Raw genomic sequence first — 20,665 nt, 5'->3', positions numbered from 1 at the left:
TGGATGTCCCAATTGATTTGAACACGCACAAATTGAACCCTCGCCGCGGTCTCAGCATCGTAATCCACCTCCATGAGATTGCCAATTGACCGCCCGATATGGGAGATGACATCACGGTTGAGGAACTGGAAGGGAATCCCTCTGATTTGAATCCAGAACTGTATGAAGTTGATCAACGGAGGGTTTTCGAGGGGAAACGATCTCTGCAAAACCAGCATACGGTCGTTGAAGGCCCAAGGTCCACGGCGGATGATTGTTTCCAGCGATTCCTCCGTAGGGAAGATGAATTGGAATTGATTGCCTCCTACAATGCGGCCATGGACCAGACCAGATTATCCCCAAACACGAGGCATCGAAGCAATGATCGAACGGATATTCTGGCGGCGAGGGATCACCGGTCTGCCCATTAGGATAAATCGATTTTCAGCCACGACAGTAGCCACCAAATCCGCCGAATAGCGACTGGATCATCTTCAACGCCCAAATTGATGTCTTGAACCGATCTCCTCAGATTATCTCCCATTTTTGCAAGAACTTTGTAGAATTGAAACGGGAAGAAGATACTTGAATTTAGAGGGATCTGAGAGGATCGGGAATAAGGGGGTGGAATTTATAGAGTGTTCTCATCACTGGAACTGTCAAAGAAGCATCACGGAGTGGGTAGATCCACAACGTGGAGATAACCGCCGCATGATCAATGAGAGGAAACCACCCCTCGACGCCGACGTAACTGGTAGTAACCGTCTCTGTAGAGACGACGAACCACGACCATACGATTGAGAAAATCGCCAATTTCATCGCCATTTACTGTAACGTGCTTTTGAATTTCATCGCCTAGATATTTATTTATAGTTAATACTCCCTCGGTTTCGTTTTACTTGTCGTTTTAGAGTTAAAATTTTGTTTTATAATAGTTGTTGTTTTAGGATTTCGATGCAAATATTTGGTGAAAATTTCAGTTTTATCCCTATTGTTTTAATGTTTCGGCCGATAATTTTTTTTATAAAATCCTTTATCTTATAAAGCACAAGTCACTTGGCCACTAAAATTTTGACACATAGGATTTTCTTTCATAAATTAATTTCCATAAAAAGAATTACAAAAAAAAAACGTGGGAAAAAGCCAAAAACATAATAAAACGAAATTTGTCAACACAAAAATATGGGCTTCCGTAAAGAATAAAGCCCATCACCAATATTTTAATTTACATAAAAAACAATTCAAAAAAAATTAGAACGTGGGGGAGAAAAATTTAATCATTATAACTAACCAAACAAAAATTTAATCATTATAACTAACCAAACAAAAACTTGCCAAAACTACTCCTCTTTTTGTGGGCTACGTAATTTTGAAAATCCCTAATTTGTCTGCACTAATCACAAAACAACCTCACCACATCTTCACGATCTCAAAGTCGTTGAAACCGTTTATCGTCCTCCACATATTTATTTCACGAGGAACTCAAACTCTTATTTTTGCTCTTTGAAATTTTGATTCCTTAAACTCTCTCCCCAACGCCTCATAACCGTTTCTTCTCACGGCGACTGTAATGCAGTGGAGCTGTCGCTTATATTTCCCGAGATATATGTCTCGGTCTGCTCTGTCTGCGATTCTCTCACAAAATGAGCCTCCTCCAATTCCCACTGTATAGTCGTCAGCGACAAGTTCCTACGCCACCCACTCCCGGTATACGAGTACATCCACTAGAGATTGGATTCGATCTATTTTCCATGAACATCAGTATATTTGGAGATCCCGAACAAAGGAAAAGTAACTATTGCTAGGTATTTTTTTGTGGAGGTTATAAGGTCAAAGGGAGTGAGACTGGATGGATACCAAGAAAGAAGTCAAGAAGCATAGAGCAAAGACTTAAGCTACGTGAGGAAAAGACGGTGGCAAAATGGTACGATTCTTCACTACTAAGAATTGGAAGAAATCGAATTATGACACTTTTGTGTGCATACATTTGGTCTACAATCAGTTGATAAAATAAACTAATTCTGCATTTATTTGTTTGTTATTTTTGAAATTTTGTAGAGAGCAACGATTAAGAAGGTGACTATAAAATTCAACAAAAAGTCTCCATAAATATGGAGTAGGAAACCAAGAAGAAGGTATCATCTGTCTTAGCTTTGCAGTTCATGTCTATGCATTCTTTTATATAATCTTAATTTTTTTACCAGTCCAACGATGTCAGATTAGAAAGGATTCTTTCACTGAAAGCAATGGTAACAGCACCAAAGATGACGTTTAAACCCACAAGGATTACTTGAATACTTCTGATGGAAATCCATTGTGCATCAAGAGAAATGTTGGGTCTGTGACTCATATATGAGAATGAGACACTACGACATCTTGCTCAAAGACACATACGTTGGTACTAATTATTGCCCTTTTATTCTCATATTCTCTGACTTTTCTACTAATTACAAATTGTATTCTTTTGTTGTCGGCTTACAAAGTGAGTAAAACACAATCAGCCCAAAGATAGCCAAAAAATGATTTCATGTTCAGTTATTTTAAATAAACAAATCATGTTGTAACTGCATATATATCTATCGATCACGTATTCATCAGATAAGTGCAGGTTGACATAGGGAATGACATTTTTGTATATAAGTTTGCAATCAAGGATTGTTCAAATCCAGTAAATTAAAAATGAAGTTTTTAGCACTCAAGTTCGTTTTTTGGTTAATTCTGAATTTTTCATTCCAAAGTTTTCTCTAAGTTTTTTTGTCATATTTGTGCTTCTAAGAATTAAGTTATATTAGTGATGAAATTCTCAAGTTCCCAAAAACAAAACTATACAAACTTCCACTAATATACAAACTAAACAATTTATCACGTATAACAATTAAAAAAATGGAAACGCTGCTTCTGTATAGTTTCCTATAAATGTATTATCAGATTTATTTTTGAGCAAAATAAATTTATTTGTCAGAGTAACTTCAGTATATCTCATGAAACAAAATTTTTGTTTAAATTTGTTAATATTGTGTGGTAAAATTATTTAAAATTTGTTAATCAAATTATTTATCCCGTACGTAGTACGGTTGGGAATACTAGTATATTAATAAAATATAAAAAAAGAAAATTTAATGCTTTTCTTAATTTGTGTGAGAAAACCTTAAACGACAACTAAAACGAAGCGGAGGGAGTATATAAATAATAATCTACTATTTTTGAATTATATATTGTTATAAAATGATTTATGGGGTATTAATAAAGATAGTTCTATTTTTCATCTAAAATGTCCACATCAACATGTTAACCATCTAATAGAATATATCATATCAAAAACAAATATTCTTATTTTTGTATTTATATTTATCATAAACAATAGAAATAAAATCATTACTTAGATATAGTAGTTACTGACTACTCCCTCCGTTTCGTTTTAGTTGTCGTTTAAGGTTTTTTCACACCAATTAAGAAAAGCATTAAATTTTCTGTTTTACCCTTTATTAATATATCTTATAAATTTTTTCATTGGCCAAAACATTAAAACAATAGGGATAATACTGGAATTTTTACCAAACATTTGCATTGAAAACCCTAAAACGACAACTATTACAAAACAAAATTTAATTCCTAAAACGACAACTAAAACGAAACGGAGGGAGTATTAATTAGAGAATTAATGATGAAGTGGGAGAAAAAATTATTTCAAAAGTATTTTTATTTTCTTCCGGTTAGAAAAAAAAAATTAAATGGTTAAATGTTATTAGTAATAAATGTATGATTGTATAAATTTTTTAAGATATAAAAAAGAATTCGTTTTTTTAGAAAATTAATGATTAAAATTTGAAATTATATTTTATGAGTGTGAAAGTATAAATTTACATTGACGAAAAAAATATAAAGATTAAGTGTACCTAAATATTAAAATTATAGTAAAATATAAAACTTTATTATAATAGAATTATATCTATGTCATTGTTAAAAATTATAGTAAAATTTAAAACTTTAATATAGTAAAATTTTAAAAATAAATCACATGATTTTTTCGTATGCATAGTAAAAAACATAAAAACAAATTAGAAACTCAATAAACTAATTTAAAATTATAAATATAAAACGGGGCGTAGCCCGGACTAATCTCTAGTATACTAATAAGATTTGATTATAGAGTAAACTCTCTTCTGGAAAAAAGTTCGTGGATGGTTACTGAGACCAATTCATCTTATATACTTTTTGTTATTACGTGGTACCTACCAAACAATTTCGATAGTTTCTATATTGCATATTGTTTTGTAAAACAAGTATGAATATAAATATTTTTTGAAATTCAAGTGACATCATTATTTTTAAGGATTAATACGAGCTTAAATTTGAAATCTCGCGTAACGCGCAGACGAATAAATCTAGTTATTTTTATAATCGTAGAGTTAAAAGGTAAAAATTCATACGAATTGCCGAAATTTGCGGAAGAGATAGTATTTATGTCATTTAAAGTATTTTTTTTAATGGAATCGTAATTAAAAGATTCAAAAGCTGGTCATGTATCAATATTTTTATTCACTAGACCACACATGATCAGAGGAACCAGGAGATTTCAGCTCGTACGGCAATGGCTGTATCCCTTGCAAATAAGGCTCTGGTGTGAACCAGACTGGCCATTTTGACTCATCCATTTTTCTAAATGTGATTGATATTCTGTTAAGAAACCGGGGGAAAAAACATTAAATAAGAGAAAAATGTTTATTATATGTAAAAGAAACGAATCAAAATTACCTTTTCGTGGGAACTTCAGGTACACAATGCTTAGCTACATCAGCTCCGTTCCCGTTTAACACAAGCACTGATCTGAAAAAGAAGTTAAGTTTTTTTTGTCATATACTGTTTCCAAGTTATAACAAGAATGTGACATAAAAATTTACAAGCACATATAAAAAAGAACTTACCCAACAGGAAGCGGTAACGAGTATGAACCACCCGTATATTCACCGGTTTCTTTAACTTTAAGGTTTGATCCGAAGAGAATATTGCATTCACTAAGGAAAGAAACGGTACAGAACGGGCGGAGGAAGTCGTGATTGTCTATATGAGGAGGTATGCAATCACCTTCATCATAAATGTTGACTACACAACAATCAGGAACACAAGTTGGAGGTAGAACATGCCATTTAACCAACCTTCTAATGATCACCTTGAAAAGATGAGGCAATGGATCAACAGTTTCATGTTTAAGAATCCCCGCCGGGTTTCCAGCTTTGCTCTGCATATTTACTCTTTCACTCGATCATTGTGGCACTCACTAGAACTCATAAATCGAGAAAAGGAACGAGTTTTACTTACTGTACGGTAGTTGAAACAACAGCCGAATTGAATTGTTGAACGTCCTTTGCCTCGAGCAGTAAAAGCACGCTCTACAAAGAGAGATACAAATTAGGATTAATTCAGATCAAAACTATGTAGAAAGAAGAAGGAATCTTAGCTACTTACTTAGTTCTCCTTTTTGTCCCTTCTCTTGCAATTCACACACTTTATCAACTATCATGTTCTGTTCCGCTGCATTAAAAACTTCGGTATGCAATTCGAGTCCATCTAGTATGTTAACAATCTCTCCGTTAACTTTCTCAAAGTAAACAAAGTCTCTCTTTCTCTTCACATTTATCGCCCGAATATGCTCTCTTTGCTCCCTAGAAAGTTTATGATTCTCAAGACACGCATCAAAAGCCTCTCTACTTGAATCTTTCTGATCCTCTTCCTCACTGAGCTCATCCTCCAATGTCATCATATGAGAAACATCTAGTGTAACTTCTGTTAAGGATCCAAATATAAAATCAGCGCCTTTCGAATTACTTACCGAATGACTATCACATACTGGTTTGAATAGGAATCAACTTTTAATCATTTATACCAACTGGATTAGAGCTACTACTACTGTCATGATTATTAGTTCTTCCATGAACTTTGTGATAAGAGAAATTATACAGAAAATCTCTCTTTTTCCAAATTACCATTAAAAAACAGCATTTAAAATCTTTACCTTGTTCTTGAGAAGGGATTCGTTTGGAGAGAAGGTAGACTTCTGAACCGATCTCGAGTTCCGACTGCCTGATAAAAGAATTGTTGTCCATTGAATCCGCTCGATCAGAATAAAATTTCATGTAATATTAGTCTGACTTCTATCGTTTATTTTGACGCTTATGATAAAGAATTGGAGTCTTGACATTTGTTAGGTTGTTGAAGTCAGAATCATCTTTCTTGTCAGAACGTTGAAGTTTTCTTCTATAGATATATCGAATATCGCATAATCTATCGAATATTATTTGACCAAGTGATTCATTTGAGACCAATAACCCTGCAGCACACATTTTTAACTTAATTATTTGCCCTTTGACTTCTTTTTTGTTGTTGTAAAGTTAACAACATCCACGTTTCAGACTAGAATAACTATATAATCCAAAAAAAAATTATGAGAAACGATTCGATGTTTCAAATTAAAATCGAGAAAAGAAAAAGTTTACGTTGACTCTGATCATATAATTTAGATATTTTGTGAAACTCGATTTTTTACTTCGATCCAAGATGAGGAAACAAAAAAGTTTACTGAGTTGATTGTAGTAAATTAAGAACGTATACTTTAATATTTATCAACTATCCCAGATCTTTTTGTGTTTACAGAAATACCCCAGATCTTTTGGTATTCACGAAAGTACACCATATCTTTTGGTATTTACAAAATTGCCTCATACTTTTTGATATTTTGCTAAATCACCTCATATTTTTAAGTATTTACAAAGTACTCCTAAACTTTTGAAATTTACAAAATTGCCTCAAATCTTTCAGTATTTATCAAACTACCCCGTATATTTTGATATTTACCCGATTACCCCCAAATCTTTTGGTATTTATAAAACTGCCCTAAAATTTTGGGTATTTACAAAACTACCCTAAATCTTTTGGTAATTACCCGACTACCCCAAATATTTTGATATATTACAAAATCATCCCTGATCTTTTGGTATTTGACAAGTTACCCCAGAGCTTTCCGTATTTACCAATTTGATCCATTTATTTCTGTTTGTTTTCAAATTACCCCATTTGTTTGTTATTTTCAAATGATGCCCAAATCTTTTGGGTATGGAACGCAATGGTCCAAAATCTTGGCGAGTTTTGGACAAAAATAAATCTCTTATCTTGGTTGGGGTTCTCCATGTCTACTATCCCAGATCTTATTTTTTAGAAACATTAAAACATTTACAAAATAAATGTCTCTTTATTAATCAAATAAATATCTGTATTACAAAAGTTTCGAACAAGAAAACAACAAAAGTAAAAAATAATATACATATTAGAAACAACAACAATCAGCAACAAGTCTCGAAAAAGAAGAAGAGAAATTGTGAGAAGAATGAGATGACGAAAGGGAGTAGTCAAATCTACAGTTCTCCTCGATTGAGAAAATCAGACTTAATTTATAGCAAACAACCATACTACATATAAGTTTATCTTGGATGTTATTGTGGGTTTTCTTTTTGCATTGTGTTTGCGTGTACGTGAATTTCTTAGTCACAGTTTTCTGAGTGATTTTTTTTTTTTTTTTTTTTTTTTTTTTTGTGATCGTGTATGTTTTCGTGAAGTTTTTTTTTTTTTTTTTTGGGTTGGGGAACTCGTGTATGCTTTCGTGAAGTTTTTGTTTTGTTTTGTTTTGGTGATCGTGTATGTTTTCGTGTTGTTTTTGTTTTTGTTTTTGTCTTTGTTTTTGTGTGTTGAGTGTTTAGTGTTTTTGCTGTATTTTTATGTATTTGTTTTGTGAAAAGGAAAAGAGTAGCTTAACCTTACTCGTCACTTGCTCTTGAGAATCTTCAGATTCTTTGCGGCTTGAAAATGGATACCTTCCTAAAAACCAAAATCTTGTTAGGTAGAAAACTTGAGCAGGTAAAACATATCACAAATAGATGATACTAGTCACTAGACAAGACCATAATCTAAATACAAAATAACTACAGCCTAGAAAATAAAACTTACTGGTATGAAAAGTGTCTTCCTAAGCATAATTGGGTTGTTAGCTCATACTTTTAACTTGGACTCTCTCGGTCTCCACCTGTTAATTGAAAAGTCATGAAAACTATAATGAGTAATGTAGGAACCAAAAATACTAATTAAATGTACCACAAAAGAATAAAATTACCTTAATGTGAATTACTGAGCAAATGTTTGCTGTCTCATTTATTGAAGACGTTTATAAAGCAAAATGTTCATGTCATTTGCATCTTTAAGTTAGCCCGAAACAGAGATTCAAAAGAAAAAAAAAACAGAGAATAATATGTCTTATGGACAATAATTATAAACACTATGAATCAGAAAAATATTTTACCTTAACCTTCTTCATAGCTAATGACTGGATGGTCTCCATAGCTTTTTGTTCTTTGCAGCTTTATCTTTTATTCTGAAATCAAAGAAAACTCAAAATGTCATTAAAAGAAAAGGGTAAAAAATATTCAGAGTATGGTTGCTATCAAAATTTGGTTTCTTACTCGTATATGTAATTTTGATGAGGTAACACGCATGCAACCATATAGTGATATCAAAGCTCATGGCGACATTGAAAACAAACCTGAGCCAATTAACTGAATCTGCCAAAAGGAAAACAAATGCCTGTTAATCCGAAACACGAAAACTTTTTTCTAATCAATAACCTTTAATCCAGAGAAACTAGTATATAAACCACATATCTTGTAGAATCTGCAGTCTGTTTGAATTTTGCTTTGCCAGCAGACAGCAGTTGTGCATGATGAACAAAAAAAAGTTGAACAAATATGTCCTACCTTTCAAAGAAAATCAACTCTCAACTCTTTTTAGATTAAAAAAAAAATCAACTCTTTTCAGTTTCTCTACAATGCTTATGCCCTCCTGCAATGTACATACAAATTGAACACTTATTATAGATAAGATTATTAAAACATAACCCACTAAGATTTTCCTACTAGAATCATGAGCAAAAGAGGCTTTAAAAGTTGTGAAATACCAGAAGTCACGCAAAACTGAGTTTTCCGTCTTACTTTCGATAAAGACTTTTAGCATGCCATTTGCATCTTTAAATTGTTAGCCCAAAACAGAGATTCAATTATTAAAAATAACGGATATAAGTATATGTCTTATGGACAATAAATATAAGCGCTAGGAAGCATAAAAATACTTTACCTTAAACTTCTCCATAGCTTTTTGTTCTTTGCAACTTAAATATCTTTTCTTCTGCAACCAAAGAAAACTCAAAATACAATTAAAAGAAAAGGGTAAAAGAACAAAAAATAATCCAGAAGCATCATAAGTATGGTTGCTAGCAAATTTGGTTTCTTACTCGTATTAATTTGTAATTTTGAAGAGGTGTTAACGCATGCCTTCCAGCTTCAATATTTGCGATCAAGACTCTGTAGATGCGAATCAGAAAAAAAAAAAAAAAAAAAACATACTATGCAATCATATAGTAATATTAAAGCTCAGGGTGACACGGAAAACAAACCTGAGCCAATTAACTGAATCAAGGCCAAAATCCAAACACATGCACTAGAGAAAACAGACAGACAACTAGCAACTTGTATAAATCAGAAACGAGATAACAATTTTTCTAGAGATCAATAACCTTTAATCCAGAGAAACTAGTACATAAACCACATACCTTGTAGAATCTGTAGTCTGCTAGAATTTTGCTTTGCCAACAGTTGCGCATGATGAACAAAAAAAGGTTGAAACAGTCATTATTACATACTGAATTCAAATTCAAGAGTAAAAAAAATGGCTGATTATTGAGAAACAATCAGATAAAACATAGATGCTTCAAAATAAAGAGAAAACAAAGAGCTCAAAGAAAATTCTTTAGCATTATATATGTAGATGATGGTACAGTGACCCTTTTGCGAGAATGTTGTTGTGATGGAATGTGTTTGAATTTGCATTTAGAACGTGTGTTGGAATTACGTTTGAGCGTGTATTTTTTGGTGATCGGGTATGTTTTCGTGAAAGTTTTTTTGTCACAAAGCTTATGTTTTCGTGAAGTTTTTTTTTTTGTTTTGGTTTGGTGAACTCGTGCATGCTTTCGTGAAGTTTTTGTTTTTTTTTTTGTTTTGTTTTGGTGATCGTGTATGTTTTCGTGTTGTTTTTGTTTTTGTGTGTTGAGTGTTTAGTGTTTTTGCTGTATTTTAATGTATTTGTTTTGTGAAAAGGAAAAGAGATAATAGCATAACCTTACTCGTCACTTGCTCTTGAGAATCTTCAGATTCTTTGCGGCTTAAAAATGGTTACCTTCCTAAAAACCAAAACATCTTGTTAGGTAGAAAACTTGAGCAGGTAAAACATATCACAAATAGATGAAAAGTGTCTAATCTAAACACAAAATAACTACGGCCTAGAAAATAAAACTTACTGGTATGAAAAGTGTCTTCCTAAGCATAATTGGGTTGTTAGGTCATACTTTTAACTTGGACTCTCTCGGTCTCCACCTGTTAATTGAAAAGTCATGAAAACTATAATGAGTAATGTAGGAACCAAAAATACTAATTAAATGTACCACAAAAGAATAAAATTACCTTAATGTGAATTACTGAGCAAATGTTTGCTGTCTCATTTTTTGAAGACGTTTATAAAGCAAAATGTTCCTGTCATTTGCATCTTTAAGTTAGCCCAAAACAGAGATTCAAAAGAAAAAAAAACAGAGAATAAGTATGTCTTATGGACATTAATTATAAACACTATGAATCAGAAAAATACTTTACCTTAGCCTTCTTCATAGCTAATGTCTGGATGGTCTCCATAGCTTTTTGTTATTTGCAGCTTATCTTTTATTCTGAAACCAAAGAAAACTCAAAATACCATTAAAAGAAAAGGGTAAAAAATATTCAGTATGGTTGCTATCAAAATTTGGTTTCTTACTCGTATATGTAATTTTGATGAGGTAACACGCATGCAACCATATCGTGATATTAAAGCTCATGGCGACATTGAAAACAAACTTGAGCCAATTAACTGAATCTGCCAAAAGCAAAACAAATACCTGTTAATCAGAAACACGAAAACTTTTTTCTAATCAATAATCTTTAATCCAGAGAAACTAGTATATAAACCACATATCTTGTAGAATCTGCAGTCTGTTTGAATTTTGCTTTGCCAGCAGACAGCAGTTGCGCATGATGAACAAAAAATAGTTGAACAAATATGAGCTACTAGAGTGCCTACCTTTCAAAGAAAATCAACTCTTTTCAGTTTCTCTACAATACAAATTGAACACTTATTATAGATAAGATTATTGAAACATAACCCACTAAGATTTTCCTACTAGAATCATGAGCAAAAAGACCTTTGAAAGTTGTGAAATACCAGAAGTCAGTGAATGCAAACTGAGTTTTCTGTCTCATTTTATATAAAGACTTTTAGCCTGCCATTTGCATCTTTAAGTTGTTAGCCCAAAACAGAGATTCAACTATTAAAAATAACGGAATATAAGTATATGTCTTATGGACAATAATTATAAACGCTAGGAAGCATAAAAATACTTTACCTTAAACTTCTCCATAGCTTTTTGTTCTTTGCAGCTTCAATATCTTTTCTTCTGAAACCAAAGAAAACTCAAAATACCATTAAAAGAAAAGGGTAAAAAAACAAAAAAATAATCCGTAAGTACGGTTGCTAGCAAAATTGGTTTCTTACTCGTATTTGTCATTTTGATGAGGTGTTAACGCATGCCCTCCAACTTCAGGATATTCGATCAAGACTCTGTAGATGCAAATCAGAAAAAAAAAAAAAAAACATACTGTGCAATCATATAGTAATATTAAAGCTCAGGGTGACACTGAAAACAAACCTGAGCCAATTAACTGAATCAAGGCCAAAATCCAAACACATGCACTAGAGAAAACAGACAGACAACTAGCAACTTGTATAAATCAGAAACGAGATACCAATTTTTCTAGAGATCAATAGCCTTTAATCCAGAGAAACTAGTACATAAACCACATACCTTGCAGAATCTGTAGTCTGCTAGAATTTTGCTTTGCCAGCAGTTGCGCATGATAAACAAAAAAAAGGTTGAAATAGTCATTGTTACATAGTGAATTCAAATTCAAGAGTAAATAAAATGGCTGATTATTGAGAAACAATCAGATAAAACATAGATGCTTCAAAATTAAGAGAAAACAACGAGCTCAAAGCAAATTCTTTGGCATTGAATATATAAGTGATGATACAGTGACCCTTTTTGCGAGAATGTTGTTGTGATGGAATGTGTTTAAATTTGCGTTTAGAACGTGTGTTGGAATTACGTTTGAGCGTGTATTGTTTGTCTTGTGTTGTGTGTTTGAATTTGCGTTTAGCTGTGTGTTTGAATTTGCGTTTAGATGTGTGTTTGTGTGTTTGAATTACGTTTGAGCGTGGTTTGTCTTGTGGTTTGTGTGTTTGAATTTGCGTTTAGATGTGTGTTTGAATTAAGTTTGAGCGTGGTTTGTCTTATGTTTTGTGTGTTTGAATTTGCGTTTAGATATGTGTTTGTGTGTTTGAACTACGTGTGAGTGTGTTGTGTTTTGTGCTTTTACTACCATATCTAATAAGAGTTGATGAGCTTAACCCGCTAAGCATGTAAAATATATGAAGAACAATGCAGGCCAGAGGACTGGTCTGTCTCATTTTTGGGAAAAAAAAGAGAAATAGAACAAGAAAAGCACACCTTATTCATATTGTCTAGTGAATGGTCTCTCCAGAACTTTTGTTCTTTAAAGCTTAAGGATCTCTTCCTTCTCTTGAAAGCAGAAAAAAGGTTTATCAGTAACAAGGAGAGAGTTTGACATTGTGTGAATAAACACAAAGGACACTAAACCAACAAAAAATTTACATAAACTAAACAAACTGCATGATTCCTTACATATTATCCAAGAATAAAGTTATAAAAATGGAATGACCCTTGTGTATATACGTGTTGTTCTCTAAAAAAATACCATTCAGCAACCAAATATAGTTATTTCTAGAACGTTTAGGAGTACTAAAAAAATATAAGCTACTAGAGACCGTACCTTTCAAAGAGATTTAACAAGTCTTTTTAGTTTCTCTACAATGTTTATACCCAGTGATGAAATACTGATCCAAATAGAAATACCCTGCAATTTACATATAAATTGAATACTTGTTATACAGAAGATTGTTGAAACATAGAAATTAAATACTTATTATACAGAATGATTATTGAATCATGAGCAAAAAAGCTTGGAAAGTTGTGAAATACCGGAAGTAATGTCAGTGAATACAAGTTGTGAAATACCAAAACTGAGCCAAAGAACTGAATCAAAGCCAAAAAAAAACACATTCAGACTCAAAAGACCAATCAACATATATAACATGAGAAAACGAAAAAACTTATGCACTGGCAAATAAGTTTAAGACTGAAATTTGTTAAGGAAACACACAAACTTAATATAAACTCGCATCATAAAATGGTACCGAACTTGAGTTCTTTCAGAATCAGACGACAACACTGCAATAGATTTTGAGATGCAACTCCAGTGATGAAATACTGATCCAAATAGAAATAAATAGATGTCACGAGACAATTATAGTAAAAAGAACACACAGTAGATCTGAATAATCATTATAGGTAATCTTGATCTTGTAATCTAACGATGAACAAAATTAACAACATGAACCATCAAAAAGATTATATCAGTTTCGTCTCATGATGATTGATTACACTAGGAAACGCAAAATCATTAGAAATTTCCTAAATCGAATGATATTCTCAACATAAACAACATGAAGATACATAATCAAACCAGTTCTACATCGCTAATTTCCCTAATTCGCTACTTTTTGTTTTAAAGTAAAGAAACCTAAATTGAGAAAAGAGTTTATACCGGATTGTTTGCGTAATCGGAATATTCTCAGTGATACGTTTGAAGCAACGATCTCGGATTGAATCGTAAAACTTTTGTTCGGTGAATGGTGATAAACAAATTCTCCAATTGCGATCTCGTCCGTTAGATGCCACCGCCATGATCGATTTTTGCCGCCGGAGAAAGAGGAGATGTCGAGAGAATTTCGAATTTCGTTTAAGAAAATCGGAACGTTAAAAATCAGAGAATTCAAAAGAGAAGACCGTTCGAAGAACGATTCAATTTGCAAAGGAGCCGTGAATTAGGGATGGAGAGTAAGAAAGAAGATCTTCTTTTATACAGTATTATCGTTTAACGATTGGATTTGTAAATACGAAAATACCCTGTTTTAATCTTATAGAGCATTGGGGTTTAGACTATTATGCCTAAAATACCCTTGTTTAGTTTCTTCTAACCGTTATAGTTTACGAATTCAAATTGACATAAGCAAATAGACGCTCTCACGGTTTAGTCATTAAGGATTTGTCATTTCGGTCTGTCTTGTAATCTTAAAAAAACCCCTTTATATTTTAATTGAGAATGGGAAACAAGATATGTTGTTTTGATCTTTTATAATTTTACTAGATTCGGACCCGCACGTATGTGCGGGTTTTGTAAACATATTTTTTGATATAAAATGTATAATCAATATTCATACTAATTTGGTTTCGGTTTGGTTTCAATCCAATTTGTGATTAGAATTAATAATGGTTTCATTAGTATTTTAAAGTTTGGACCAATCCGATGGTCAGATTGGTTTGACCAACCGGATAGTAGTACCTAAAATAATGTATTATGGTACCTAAAATAAATATTTTCTTGGAAAAAATTACTTAAAAAACCTTGATAAATTTATCTATATCAAATTAAAGCAATTCTTCTACAAACATAAATTTACCTACATCAAATGAAACACATCAAATAATTATATTTACTGAAAATATATTCATCAAAATCACTATGTTGGCTTTTCTCCAGTCGATTTTCAAGGTGTTCTACCTTGTTCCTAGTGTTTCTTGCTCCATTCGTTTGGCTGGTGAGGTATGATGGTAGTTGTATTTGTGTCTTTGGTCGAGTTGGTTTTCTGCTTTCCTCCCTGTCAGTTTTCTACTGGTTTTTCTTCGGTGTGAGCTCTATCCGGTCTTATTGGTGCTTCTGGCGTTTCACAGGTTCTATAGGAAAACTTTGTGGGAGTCTCTCGTGTCTTTGTTCAATTATAGTGTTTAGCTTACCTTTTCTCCATGACGTTTGTTCTTCTTTAGAATTTTGTTTCTCTACCTGGTTATAATCAGTTTCCCTGTACTTTGGGGCTTTGCTTTCTCTTTTTTGGGCTAATGAGTCTCGGAATATTTCTGTTGTCCGCCGGCATATGTAATTTCAACTTGTATCCGTTCTTGGTCTATTAATAAAATTCAGACGACAAAAAAAAAAAGATTTAGTCGGTTCTATATGAAGCTCATTTGTAAATAGTAAACTCTTGAAAACTACACCTTTGCTACTTTATGTTCTTCTTCCCCCTTTCATTCCGAAATTAGGGCCTCCGGGTTTCGCGGTGCTCTCCTTCAATCCTATGTATCAAAAATCTGTTGAATTTGATGATTCGGATTAAAATTTAGTGTCTTCAGAGCTCGGATATACGATTTTATATTTGTTCGATGCATCTGCGGTGATGATTTCCTTAGCTTTGGTCTTTCCGATTAATTGCATCCTTGTTTCTAGAGTGTGAAAGATAAATGTTGCCTTCGAAAAGATTTTATTCTGATTCTAATTGATTTTTTCTAATGTCTCTGCTAGATTAGATCCCGTTATGCAAGATGGATCATAGTGGAGTTGAAGTAGTCTTATCATTTGGTTTGTTTTTAATGATTTCAAACACCTCATTACATTGGGTTTTGAACTCACATCTCAAAACTTTGTCATTTTTTTGTGACAGAAAAAGAAGTTGCTTGATCTTAACTTCAAGAAGGTCCTTTTGGAACAAAAGGTTAGTTTAGTTTCTATTAATACATATAAATATGTTGTGACTCCACAATAAATAACGTTCATCACTAAAAATCATTTCACTTAACTATATCAAACCTATAAATAAAACAAACAAAAACACTTCACTTAAGAGAGGAGATTTGAGGCTGCTATTTAAGTATTTGGTTAAGCTTTAGATCATATTATTTAATTGAAGATCTACTGTGTAAAACAACCAACAAAATAAAAAATAGAGTATGAAATTGTTTTCACTAAAACCAAAAATGATAAGACAGAGAAACTTCCCATCTGTGCATCATATATGAATACACTCGTCCAAGTTATAGATGGATGAAAGTGTTTGAACAACTCCCGAAACAAACCATTTATAGTCTTGTATTTGGAACTATATTACTCCTAACCTGAAATTAGGCCAACCATAGACCAGAGTTATTACACTATGACTTATTCCAAAGCAAAGAGTGATTTACCTTATTCACAGCCTTTATCACTCAAGGTTTAAATAAGTCATTTTCCACGATTTAGTTTAGGAATATAAACTAAAATGATTAAATATTATTTTTAGGAATATAAACAACTTTTAATCATTTTCCACGATTTAGTTTAGCACTTTAGAGTTTGTAAGAAACTTAATTAGATTGATATATCTCAATGATGGTCTCCTTTTGTGGAAGCAGAAGAAAGCAGTCTTCTTTTAGCTCCACTTTTTCTTCATCTAGCTTATTTTCAAGAACATGTTAGAGCAAGATCGTCTTTTGGTAACCTATGATATAAATTGATGAAGTGCAGATTAGAAAACTTGTTGATCTTCAAGAAATGAATGAAAAATCTAACAGTTGCTCATCTATACTAAATGTTTAGAGACTTACAGTTGGTTTACTTGTCTTGTTTAGGACTATCTGCACAACACATCAAATGTTTAGTATACTCACGAATCATAAAAAGTGAAATTTCATATATCAAGAAACGAAAGCAAAACAAATAATCAGTACCATTTCTATTGTTTCACACACAAAAAACAGAGTATTGTGTAAGTCATAAACATTCATAAAAGTTGCCATGAGAAAAAAGATAGATACCAACAATGGATACTTAGGTTTAATATACCTAAGGATCAAGAATGATAAGAGTAGTACCTATTTATAAGGAGTTTTGGTGGTTACACACAACTTAGCAATTTTGGTGGTTAACGACGTTTTAGGCAATACATTAGATTTTTTTGTTTTTATATATTTTAAGATTCATATATAGAGTTTTGGTTAAGAATTAGTAAGATTTGCAAAGATTGAGATTTTTAGTTCAATATTATTCGCAAAGGATAATACTCTCCAAAATGTTACAAACCAAGAATATACTCTTTTTATTGAATTTGGATTTTTTGGTAAGTGAATACGAACAAAATTTGTTAGCACCTTAATTATTAAACGAAATTGTAGGGATACGATTGTTTTGCTAATATCTTTACTTTTGTTATATGGTAATTTTGTTCAAAAAAAATTGGACAGTTTCCAACCGTCCGGGTCGATTATATGATATGCGTGTCAATCCGAAAATAAGCTCAGGATCCGCGTAAATAACCGATCCAGTTGCCCATGATCCATGGGTATTTTGCTTTCAAATTATAATTTTAACCTTGCACGTGTTTTTTCTTTTAGTCTTTGATTGTAATTATCCTAATGGCAATTTATGTAATATTTTATACTTTATAAAGTTATTTATTTTTGAGTGATTCCCAATTAATAGTATAGATTAGTATTCTCAAAAATCCTTTTAAGAAATATTAAGTATCTTATAAACATTACTAAAATTATATAACTTTTTTTTTTTTTTTTGTCGTCTAGATTTATTATTAATTGCAAATTATGAGAACTGTTACATAGACGATTCTACAACTGACAATTCCTTCCGACCCTTACTAGATTCACGACAGACTACACTTCTTTCTTCGTAATCTTGATGAATACCTTCAATGATCCACGACCTGGCGACACTTCCTTCTATGCGTAGAATCCTGGCGAACGGCTATAATTGTACATCGCTGGAGATCTCTTGCACACTTGCCTTTATTAATCTGCAAATTTGTTAATAAATCGCAATACCTGGGACTCGAATCCCAGACCTTTTGGTGTAGAAACATTAATCAACTCTTGGTCAACCAATGGGCCAAGAGGGCTTCCACAAATTATATAACTTATAGTCTTTTTTTTTTTTTTGCTTTCTAATCTCTATTTTTTTTTTATTTAGTGGACTGTTGTACTTTGCACACTCATAGTCCTTTTTGTTTTTGTTTTTTTTAACTTCTATGAACTAAGAAACAGAGCATACTGCCAAATAAAACAGAGCCCAAATGAGCAAAACTCTTGCACAAACAAACAACCAAAGGGACATAGAGATATGAGAAAACAACGGCTAAGAGCTTCAAATTATGGAGCCACGCTGGTTGCACACTCGCACTCATAGTTTATTACAAACAAGACAAGATAAATAAAGGAAGAAACTGGAAATTTGTAATGATTAAGATCATTTCTTGGGTTGGAACATGGATTTGATATGTTTGACAGTTCCTGGAGATGTCTTAAAGGCTTGAGACAAGATATTGTCAGGAACAGGAGTAGTAGAGCCGAACAAAGTAGCACCAAGAGACTGAGTTCCAGGAAGCCGACTGTTAATAGCTGCGATAACAGAAGCATGAACATGACCATTGTTCTTCTGGAAATGGACAAGCCTTTTAGGGAAAGCAAACACATCTCCTTTCTTAAAAGATTGAGAGATGAGCTTATTAGCCGTTGTGAGAAACCCAACGTACGTCAAGGGTTCCTTCAAGGACAAAAGACGATTTCGGTAGCACGTGGGTGATTTTGAGGAGGGTTTAAGCTGCCACCTGGTGCGTAGTCGATACAAGAGAGAGAGACACCAAGTGTGTTGAGTCATGGGATTGTCATTACGTTAGCTCCTGTGACTGAGGAACCGAATGTGTTGTTTGTGAGACCTGGCATGGGCCGCATGGCTAAGCCTTGTGAGAAGAAATCGAGAGATGTGACTGAAGCTGCGTCTATGCAAGGGAAACCATTCAGTTTGAGCGTGTAGGAGATGTTAGCTACACAAAGGTCTTGGAGCATGTCGGGATCTGCGGAGGCAAAGATGAAGAAGAAGTAGAGACCGATGAGAAAGATATGAGTAGGAGTTGGTGAAGCAATGGATTTTTTTGTTGATGATGGGACTGTGTGGTTTTTATGCTTATATAAGGGTGGATTTGAAGAAGAGATTGACTTATAAAAGCAAGGAACATGCCTGCTTTTGTTTCTGTCAAATAAATTGTCAAATGTCAACGAAAACTAAGTAGATGGATAGGGAGGTGCTGTTGAAGTAAACCTTCAAGGCCTTTCTTAAGGCCCAAGTTACTTCTAATAAGGAGGTTAGAAGTAAGAAGAATCTAGAAGTCTTACAATAGTTTTAGGAGTTATCTAGTCCTATTTTAATTAGGAAAACTAAGTTGAGTTTCCTATAAATACATGTCTTAGGGTTGAGATGTAACCCAAGAGAGATTGTAAGTTTGTTTAGTTTTGAGAAGTTTCTAAACATCAATAAAGTGAGGAATACTTTGTTGAATTCTTGTGTCGAATAGCTTAAAGGTTCTCTTTATTTGGTATCAGAGCCTATAGGATTACTCGATCCTAAAGAAGCGTGAAGATCATTAGGTATAGCCGAGTCATGGCTGATGATAATGCTCTTGCCGTGGCTAACACCACGCGACAGCCTTAATCTTTCAGTCTATCCCCGAAACCCTAACTCTGCAAGTTGGATATCAAGCTACACCAAAAGCTATTTGGGACTTGATCAAATCTTGTAACCTAGGAGTAGAACGTGTTAAAGAAGCAAGATTGAGTACTGTTATGTCTGACTTCGAGAAAATAAGAATGATGGAGACATAAACGGTGGATGACTTTGCGAATAAACTATCACAACTCGCATCAAAGGCCTCATCCCTTGGACAAGCGATTGAAGAACAGAGATTAGTGAAAAAGTTTATGAATAGTTTTCCAAGAAACAAGTACATTCAAATTGTGGCTTCTTTAGAACAAGTTCTTGATCTGAAAATGACAGGATTCGAAGATATAGTTGGAAGGATCAAAGCATATGAAGAAAGAATCAATGATTGTCACAATGACTCTCAAGACAAACTTTTGTATACTAGATCAGAACAACAGAACTTCAGTTACTCTCAAGGAAGAGGAAACAGAGGACGTGGAGGAAGAGGAAACAGAGGACGAGGCAGAGGTAGAGGAAATCAAGACCAGACATACCCTAGTAATCAAAACGATCAAAACTACACCAAATAGAAAAAGGATAAAAGTAAGGTGGTGTGTTATCGTTGCGATAAGCCTGGACACTATGCTTCTGTCTATCCCGATAGAAAACAAAATCAACAAGAGGCCAATAATGTAGAAACAGTCGAAGCTGATGGAGCACTTTATATGCACGAAATCGTCTTTCTCAATGAAGAAAATGTAATACCTAAGAAGTATGAAAAAGAAAAAGGTGATGAAGGGATTTGGTACTTAGATAACGGTGCAAGTAATCATATGACTGAAGTTAAGTCATTCTTCTCAGAGTTGAATGAAAACATTAGAGGCAAAGTAAAATTTGGAGATGGATCATGTGTAGGAATAGGTGGTAAAGGCTCAATTCTGTTTGAAGGAAAGACAGGGGAACAAGCTCTCTAAAAAGTAACATTCTTAGTTTAGGTCAAGCAACCGAGCATGGTTGTGACATAAGAATGAAACAGGATTACTTAACACTTCATGATCCATATGGGAGACTAT

General features: G+C 33.1%; 1 protein-coding gene, 1 long non-coding RNA gene and 1 pseudogene across 10 annotated transcripts; 1 reads left to right on the top strand and 2 right to left on the bottom strand.

Annotated features, from left to right (window-relative positions):
- Positions 1-1,281: 1,281 nt before the first annotated feature.
- On the top strand, positions 1,282-2,576 carry LOC110225051. 2 transcript variants are annotated; one of them, XR_002329470.1, is made up of 3 exons: positions 1,282-1,903; positions 2,038-2,114; positions 2,198-2,576. It is a non-coding gene; the product is annotated as an uncharacterized LOC110225051 (long non-coding RNA). The 2 variants fall into 2 exon arrangements; XR_002329469.1 differs by having other exon boundaries at positions 2,184-2,576.
- A 1,781-nt stretch (positions 2,577-4,357) lies between these two features.
- LOC9327531 lies at positions 4,358-14,335 on the bottom strand. 8 transcript variants are annotated; one of them, XM_021012497.1, is made up of 23 exons: positions 13,842-14,328; positions 13,437-13,504; positions 13,217-13,270; positions 13,008-13,091; positions 11,504-12,736; positions 11,182-11,380; positions 10,879-10,977; positions 10,722-10,792; positions 10,536-10,604; positions 10,373-10,448; positions 9,311-10,255; positions 9,154-9,204; positions 8,978-9,044; positions 8,487-8,862; positions 8,141-8,398; positions 7,978-8,053; positions 7,787-7,848; positions 5,993-6,060; positions 5,446-5,763; positions 5,299-5,369; positions 4,905-5,218; positions 4,735-4,806; positions 4,358-4,656 (listed from the first exon to the last, which is right to left on the bottom strand). In XM_021012497.1, exons 19-23 carry the CDS (start codon positions 5,738-5,740, stop codon positions 4,515-4,517), a joined length of 894 nt encoding a protein of 297 aa, XP_020868156.1. In that variant the 5' UTR covers positions 5,741-5,763; positions 5,993-6,060; positions 7,787-7,848; positions 7,978-8,053; positions 8,141-8,398; positions 8,487-8,862; positions 8,978-9,044; positions 9,154-9,204; positions 9,311-10,255; positions 10,373-10,448; positions 10,536-10,604; positions 10,722-10,792; positions 10,879-10,977; positions 11,182-11,380; positions 11,504-12,736; positions 13,008-13,091; positions 13,217-13,270; positions 13,437-13,504; positions 13,842-14,328; the 3' UTR covers positions 4,358-4,514. The 8 variants fall into 8 exon arrangements, 5 of the variants coding, with proteins under 5 accessions (XP_020868156.1, XP_020868158.1, XP_020868159.1 ...); XM_021012499.1 differs by having other exon boundaries at positions 7,792-7,848; XM_021012500.1 differs by lacking the exons at positions 7,978-8,053; positions 8,141-8,398; positions 8,487-8,862; ... (1 more) ...; positions 9,154-9,204; positions 9,311-10,255 and having other exon boundaries at positions 13,842-14,332.
- Positions 14,336-18,028: 3,693 nt separating this feature from the next.
- LOC9330213 lies at positions 18,029-19,588 on the bottom strand (annotated as a pseudogene).
- Positions 19,589-20,665: the final 1,077 nt, after the last annotated feature.

This window comes from Arabidopsis lyrata, assembly GCF_000004255.2.
Source record: "Arabidopsis lyrata subsp. lyrata unplaced genomic scaffold ARALYscaffold_1, whole genome shotgun sequence".
Lineage (NCBI taxonomy): Eukaryota > Viridiplantae > Streptophyta > Magnoliopsida > Brassicales > Brassicaceae > Arabidopsis > Arabidopsis lyrata.
This window is presented reverse-complemented; position numbering and strand designations above follow the sequence as displayed.

What these genes read in the sequence shown, in the direction of transcription:
- LOC9327531 (XM_002891423.2), bottom strand. Translation starts at nt 6,113, where the DNA reads ATGAAATTTTATTCTGATCGAGCGGATTCAATGGACAACAATTCTTTT. An exon ending in AATCCCTTCTCAAGAACAAG is followed by an intron (nt 5,764 to 5,992) that starts GTAAAGATTTTA and finishes GATCCTTAACAG; the next exon opens with AAGTTACACTAGATGTTTCT. An exon ending in GTTGTTTCAACTACCGTACA is followed by an intron (nt 5,219 to 5,298) that starts GTAAGTAAAACT and finishes GTAAATATGCAG; the next exon opens with AGCAAAGCTGGAAACCCGGC.